This window comes from Sciurus carolinensis, chromosome 4, assembly GCF_902686445.1.
Source record: "Sciurus carolinensis chromosome 4, mSciCar1.2, whole genome shotgun sequence".
Classification (NCBI taxonomy): Eukaryota; Metazoa; Chordata; class Mammalia; order Rodentia; family Sciuridae; genus Sciurus; species Sciurus carolinensis.
This window is the reverse complement of record NC_062216.1, coordinates 36,429,309-36,436,939: the sequence shown is the minus strand read 5'-3', so window position 1 is coordinate 36,436,939 and position 7,631 is coordinate 36,429,309. Positions and strand designations below refer to the sequence as shown.

Below are 7,631 nucleotides of genomic sequence, written 5' to 3'. Positions count from 1 at the left end.
AAACTCCCTTATTAAACACTAGGTTAAATGTATCTATTTTGAAGCAGCAGCAAGGCATTTACAAATGGGCTACTGACAGTGTATCAAAATGCTACTACGGAAAATACAGCAGCAAATACTCTAATAAGAGCACATTATTCCACATGGAATCCCAAAATATCCTTATCTCTAGTTCCTCAAATTTCTGGAAGACTAGAGATTAACAAGTGTATGTATAAATGGGGCTAGGGAAAAAGAAGTTCTAAATGGGAGTGTTCATATTTTAAATTACCCAAGATAATTTGATGCTTACAGAGAAATCCAACTATATCTAAAAATTTTTTGAGCACACAGAACTAAAACGCTAGCAAAACTTTTGTGTTTACCCAAAAAAGTAGCATTGGAGTTTTAAGTGAAAATGAAATAGTCATGGTTTGTGAAATTTTTATAATGCTCATACCACTCTCTCCCTGTTCCCTGCTCCTTTCATCAGGTGATCTGAAGACTACCTGGTTTAAAATATTTGGTAATTCAGTGCAGAAAATTAAGGTCACAGACAAAGTACAACAACTTTTAATACACCATTAATACTAATGATTAAAAATTATTGCATAGTCTTATGCATTTACCCTAAAACATTTTCTGAAAGTAAACGAATTATATAAAGACAAATAACCCTTTAAAATATGGATGGCCTTTACTACCTCGATCTTCTCTCCTTTTTTGTCTTTTCAGTACTTTTGTCCATTGTTTTCTCATTATCTCCCCTGCACTTTGGGCAATACCATTTCCCCTTTGGTTTATAGGTAAGTGAAACACATGAAAAGTGAAACCATTCAATTGGACACTGTTCATTGTCACATCCTATCATTTCTCCATAAGACACTTGGTTACATAAACAGTATGTAGGTTCATTAGGATCTATTGCAAACTCAACAGGTGAGGCTTCCCTTTCCTGCTTGGCCTTAGAGCGTTTCTTTTTCTTGGCTGACTTGGACTTCTTTTCTTTAGGTGGCTGATCATCACAGTCTTCAATTCCATTTGTCATGTGACATAAATCACGGCTTTCACTGGTTCTCTGCCTGCGGGGTCTTCTTGAAGATCTTTCTGGCTGGCTAGAATCCATTTTCGCTTTATCTGAGGTTCGTTCACTTTCAGCAGGATCTTGGAGACACTGTGAATGTAACTCCATTTGTCTTGCCCGATTTTCCACCAATTCGAGCATTTGTGTGACAATCTGAATTTTTTCATCTCCTAATTCTTGACTATTGATTAATGCTCTCTGGAGATGCTGCTGTAGGCGTTTTTTCTGGTTTGAATCATCTTCTTTCTTATATTTTTCATAGACATCATCAATTTCCTTTAATGTTTCTAAAAATGGAAAAGAAAAAGGAGAATATTAGTGTATACTCATAAAACTTTAAAATTAGAACTTAAAGCACGAAATCCCACTCCTCTATAGTATGTATACGTTAAAAACATTATTCCCCCAAAAAGACCTTGTTATCCAATATGAAAGTATACTTAGAAGAAAACTAGTAAGAACATAAAAATTTAATACTATTAATTTACATTTAAAAGTATAAGAGATGTGTCTCTAGTAATCAATATTTTAAATAGACAAGAGTACTGTATGCCACTTTAGAATCTACATAGTACCTTATTGCCTACACTTCATCTGAACTTCAAAACAACCCTATATAAAAATGTATTGGATCTAGCCATAAAACTTGAAGAAGTTCCAGGACTAGGCTACAGATTACTGCCTACCTGAATTTATAGGATTTATAATTCAATCGATGACCTGCTACATGACTCTAGAAAGACAGGGCACCTTCATTTTCGTATCATACCCTTGAATAGTCTTAAACAGAGAAGACATTAGAAATTTTTAGACTTCCATCACCTTTGTTTTAATGGCTTTTTAATTGTAGCATCACATGAAAAATTCTGCAAATCAAAACTATTCCAGAGTAGGTTCATTGTTTCTGGCATCAACTGACCAAGCCACAACAAAATTACAGTAAGTCAGCACTAGATCACTCTGCCTTTGTAGATAACTCAGCAGTTGGTTCTAAGCTTTTAGAACTGCTGATTTAGTTGTATAGCAAGTGGGACACTTATTTAAATCAAATAAAATGGCTGAGTCACTAGAAGGTATGCAAAAGTCTTTATAGTTTTGGAGGTCATCAAAAATTTATTTAGACTGGTTTTATTCAAATCTGTTTGATTTCTTACCCTAACAATAAGATATAAGTGCTATCTGAAAGAGTTCTATTCTATCAGAGGTAGAGAAATAAACATTAATTTTTCATGCCACAATTTTATAATCCAATATTATTACCACTGCATACCATACCATTGTTTTATATTCCAAAATTAACCTAAAGAACAGAAATAGTAAATGAATAAAATAAATACACTGGAAATGTCTATTAAGTAAGCAAATATTCAATACAAGTCTTATGAATTAGCTCCTCCCTGAAAACTGCAGCTAGTAATACCTGATGGACAAATGTTTAAAACTCAGGACACCTGACAAAGTGTCACTACAGTTGAGGATACTCATTCCTGCATACATATTTTCCAACACAGTTCATAACTAATCTATTTGCTCAGCTAGGCATGTAAGTGGATTTCCTTAGAGGAAAAATTAGGAGATTATTTTTCTGTCAGACACAATTTTTGAGAGTTAAAAAAAAAAAAAAAGGTAAGCCTCATTTCAAATATTCTGTATCTAATATTTAGGAGTAAGAAGCTAATTATGTATCACACTTGCACAAAGATATTGTACATGAAATTTTAAAAATTCACATTTTAAAGACCTCTTACATAGTGAGGAAAGGAAATTAACATTTACTTAGCCCCTTTTGTGTGGTAAATATTTTATTTACTCTCCACAGCAAACCCATGAAGAAGTCATCACTTCTACATGTGATAAATAAAATTCAAGAGGTAAGAACCCTAGACTTTGAACTCTGCCAGATCTTAAATCTGACCCAATAATTTAAGCACTTTCTATAGGCTGTATAAAAGGCACTTGCAATTAAATATTAAATTTTAGTTAAAAGGTTGTTATTTAAGAAATTATGAATAAGGAAATTGGAACAAAAATAAAGGCTCTCTAATTATCAGATCACATAATAAATATTTCATTCAATTGTGAAAATGTTTTCTTATTTCTGTATGTGATGGGGCCTTTGGTAATTTTTGAGTGTCTAAAATAGGTGGGGGAGGAATTTTATAAGTTGCCTATAATTAACTAAAAATTGCTATATTATGTCATAAACCAGAAAATATTTAAGAACTAGTGAAAAAAAATTTTTTAAAATCTATACAAATAAACACAAAACTTCAATTGAAAGTTGAGCAACCATATGCAGAGTAAAAACTATTATCACTTTTTAAATTAATCTTGAAATTAATCAAAATCTTTGAGTATTTTAATCTCCCAATTTGTAAGTCCTACTATATTACTCATGTTATCAGAGCAATTTATGATCATCACACATGATCAGAGCTCCCTGTCAACAAATTTAAATAGTGTCCTCCCCAACCGAAAATAGCATAACTTTTCTGAAGGGGTAAATATGTGCCTTTAAAGAAAAGTAAAAACGTGCAAGCTTCACAAATATCAGTGCTACTGTCTGAAAAACTAAAAATGTTCAACTGAGTTTTTTTTTTTTTTTTTTTTTTTGGTGTACTGGGGATTGAGCCCAAGGGTGCCCCACCCCAACACTTTTTATTTTTAAGAAAAAATTTTAAAAGAAATACAATTTATTTTTATCTTTAATTTTTTTTAATTTTAATTTTTTAATACTGGGGATTGAACCCAAGGGCGCCTTACCACTGAGCTACATCTCCAGCCTTTTTAAAATTTATTTCAAGACAGGGTCTAAGTTGCTTAGGACCTCACTAAATTGCTGAGACTAGTCTTGAACTTACAAAGCTCCTACCTCAGTCTCCCAAGGCGCTGAGATTACACGTGTGCACCACCGCACCCAGTAAACTCATGTCTCGCTTTTAGGTTACCATTCACGCATGTCCTCCATAACTGTAGAAAATAGTATGGGACCTCCCTGACTTAAAAAAAAAAAAAAAAAGCTTACATAGTCCAAAAATAAAGATGTGCTCTTGAGTAGCCAGCTTTGGAAAAAATATTCTTGATCTAATCAAGTGAACATGTTACTTTAACTTTATAAATTTTAATTATCTGTAAAATGACTTTTCCTTCTTAAGTTCTGGGCCTAGTGCAGTAGTAACAGGCATACAGCAAGCAATCAGTATTCTCTCCAACAGAAATTAGTCCTATCAATCACAAGGATTCAGAAGACAAATTTTATAGACTGAGACACGTAAATGCTCCAACAAGCTACAGGCCAAAAACAGTCATTCCTTAAGTCACAGGATTAGTGAAGTGTCTAGAAAACAGAATGGGTTCCCGAAGTTATCTTTAAGGTCCATATGGTTATTTCCACATTAGGTCTGTTTGCTCCTTTTTCAGCATTACTAAATGCAAAACGTCTACCCATTTAAATGTCTCCCCTCCTAGTAGCAGGCCAAGGGCTGTTGATAGACGACACTATCTGTAAGAAAGGTTAATTCCCTGTGCTAATTTCTTCGACCATAAACGAGGTTTTTCGCCTCATCACTCAAAACTTGGCAGAGAAGGAACCCAGAGGCGAAGGGACGCCAAGGCGGTTGCCCGGCCAACCAACCCACTTCCTTCAGGGGCCCGGAAGTGACACCTGGCCCGGAACCTACGCGAAGTCAGGGTCAGCGATGGTCCAAGCAGCAGCGTCCGTCTTGATTCATTGGGTGGGAAAAAGAAAATCGAAACATCACAACAAACACGTCGCCATTCCCGCTGACTGACTCAGTTAGGGCCCAACTAATGCCCCGTACGGCCCGACTCCCTCCTAAGCAGCCAGCATCGTCCGTCCCTGTAGCACCAGCCATGTTCGAGGACAGCGGGAGCGTGCGCATCCGCGCCCCTCCCAAGCCCTACGTCACGGCCACAGGCCCCGCCCCCAGGCATCGGGGGCCCTCCCCGCCACACACACACCCCTCTCCACCTTTCCCTGCGGGGACCCCTCCTCTTTAACCATTTGTCAGAAAGAGACGGGAGAAGGCTGCGGCCCCGGGTGGCCCGGAACTTTCCCCCGGGCGGGAGAGGAGAACTGAATGCTCTACTCCAGAGCCCAGCCGCGAGCTGGAGCGCGGAGGGAGGGACCTCTCCGAGTCCGCCTTCGCCGCCCTCTCTCGCCCCCTCCCCCCCGCACGTTCCAATGCATCTGCTCTCAGGGGGTGGGGGCCGTAGGGGTAGGGGAAAGCCAGGCCCTGCTGACCAGCGGGAGCCCGGCCCGGGCCGGCCGCTCACTGCCCACAGTCCCCGCCCGGCGGCCCCTCAGTCACCGGAGTGGGAGGGTGTGCGGCACAGGGCCGGCGAGCGCCGGAACAAATGCTTGCTTAAAATGGCTGATTCCCCTCCACAGCAGCTGCAGCCGCTGGGTCTGCAGCGGGGGCTGACGAGCGGCCCCCACCCCCACCCGAGACCCCGCAGAAGTCCTCGCCGACCGCAGCGGGAAAAGGGAGGGCCACGAACCCCGTCTCCAGTCCTTTCTCCCTGTCCCACACAGCAGAGCCCCTCTGTGCACTCGGGAGGACTGTCACGGTAGAGAAAGTGGCACTTCCCAGGGCAGGCTCCCGGCCACCGTGCCTGAGGCCGGCGGATCCGGGTGGGGGAGGACCCGCGCAGGCAGCCCCGCGGCCCCCTACCTTGATATTTGTTGTCCAGCTCTCGCAGCACAGACACGTTCCTCTGCATGTCGTGGGGCAGTGACTCCACACACTCGAGGTAGTCCTGCACGTAGCAGGTGAGGAGCCGGCTCCGCTCTCCGGTCAGGAGTGCGGCCGACGAGTACAGTTGCTGCTGCTGCTGCCCTAACATCCTGCCGCCGCTGCTGCTGCTCCTCGCCGCCGCCGCCGCCGCCGCCTCCGCATCCAGCAGCCACACATGCAACAGCCACGGTCGCCGCGGCTCCTACGCTCCGCAGCCCGGCGCCGCGGGGACACCGGCAGCCGCTCGAGAGGGCACAGCCGAGTCCCCCGATCTCCACTCCCCCCAAAAGAAGCCCTCACTCCCCGCCCCCGCGGTAACAAGCCCAGGGGCGGGGCGAGATCAGGGCTCCCTCCTTCCCCCCTCCCTTCCCAGGTCTAGAGCAGCGGGGATCCCCAGCCGAGCTGGCGCCGGGGTTCCGGGCGTTGACACTTCCTGCCCCCTTCGGAGTCCCTAGATGCTACCAATGCCGTCCAGTAGCTCGGATCCCCATGACAAGCCCCTCGCTGCCCGCTCTACTCCCAATCACCCTCCGTGCCTGTCGGAGAGTCTCTCACTGGACTGCCCCCGCCCCTCCGCCTGCGGACGCGTCTGCGCCTGCGCAGGACTCACTCCTAATAAGGCTGGGGGCCCGCCCCTACCGCCCTACCGAAGGGTTCGCATTCTCCCGCCTTCCCTCCGCCACCCGGGCGATTGGTCTGTCATCTCTCGGCTGGGGGGGAGGGTGCGGAGGGTGGCCAAACGGCAGGCTGCGCCCCGCCCCCCTTAAAGGGGAAGCACGGCAGATCCCGCCTCTTCGCCCAATGTCTGAATGGGACCTGAGAGGGAAGGTGGCCAGTTTCTTGTTTCTGTCCTTCCCCACGCGGAGGCGGAACCTTGGGCCAGCTCAGTCGGCCCGGTATTACCGATTTTTTTTCCCATTAGGCGGATCAAGCACGGCCCCTCGGGAGCCTTAAAAGCAGCAGCGGGCGGCCACTTTTCGCTACAACCCGGAGTGAGGCCTGCGGGGACTACTCGACCCAGCGTGCAGCGGGGCGCAGCTCCCGGCATGCGCGGCGGCGAGTTCCCGCCGAGCCCCCGCTCGTGCGGCCGCAGCTCCAGCTCTCCGCGGGGCTCCGTCCCTCCTCCCGCCGCCGCCTTCGGGCTCACAGAGCACTGGGGGGCCTGATCGGGGAGGTAGGCGGTGCTCCCTCTGGCCCCCTGTGATTTAGCTCTTATTTACACCCAGCTTATACATTCGCTGCCGACCTCAGCGTGCTTCCGCCCTTGACCGGTTCGGTGGTGGCTTACAGGGTTTGTCCACTCGTCCCCTTCTCAAGAGTCTCCTGTTTGGGGAGAAGGGATGCAAGACTGCGTGTGTCTCGTACACGTGTTTGTCCAGCAGTACCCTTTAAAAAACTCTTTTCCCGGGTTGGAACGTTTGGGCATTAAACGTCGACGAGGGCTTACCGTCTGAGTGAGGGGCGCACCGCCACTCCTGCGAATCTTTTTACTCATTTTTACCCTAGGACTAACAATTGGAGGGGCCTGAGGGGTAACGGAGATGGGAATAAATGCCTCATCAGCAGTCAGACCCGTGGCCTTTCTTATCCGTGTGAGCGACTGTCAGGGCTTAATTTCTGTGAAGTGCAAATGAAACGCCAGGCTGATGCCAATTACGGACAGACTAAGTACATATAATGAGTGTTTTTGAAAGAAATGGGTTTAAACAGAATGCGTACAAGGAGAATTTTAATGGCATGCCTGTGTAAACAAACCATAGTGTGAGCAGTATCTTTGAGTTCAAAAGAAAATGAGTGGTGAGGGGCGATAC

The 7,631-nt window shown here is 45.3% G+C and overlaps 1 protein-coding gene across 2 annotated transcripts; it reads right to left on the bottom strand.

The window, feature by feature from the left end:
- Positions 1-536: 536 nt before the first annotated feature.
- On the bottom strand, positions 537-6,391 carry Ing2 (inhibitor of growth family member 2). 2 transcript variants are annotated; one of them, XM_047549876.1, is made up of 2 exons: positions 5,758-6,391; positions 537-1,350 (listed from the first exon to the last, which is right to left on the bottom strand). In XM_047549876.1, exons 1-2 carry the CDS (start codon positions 5,927-5,929, stop codon positions 680-682), a joined length of 843 nt encoding a protein of 280 aa, XP_047405832.1. In that variant the 5' UTR covers positions 5,930-6,391; the 3' UTR covers positions 537-679. The 2 variants fall into 2 exon arrangements, 1 of the variants encoding a protein (XP_047405832.1); XR_007108341.1 differs by lacking the exon at positions 5,758-6,391 and adding an exon at positions 4,744-4,986 and having other exon boundaries at positions 1,210-1,350.
- Positions 6,392-7,631: the final 1,240 nt, after the last annotated feature.

What these genes read in the sequence shown, in the direction of transcription:
- Ing2 (XM_047549876.1), bottom strand. Translation starts at nt 5,929, where the DNA reads ATGTTAGGGCAGCAGCAGCAGCAACTGTACTCGTCGGCCGCACTCCTG. An exon ending in GCTGGACAACAAATATCAAG is followed by an intron (nt 1,351 to 5,757) that starts GTAGGGGGCCGC and finishes TTCCATTTTTAG; the next exon opens with AAACATTAAAGGAAATTGAT.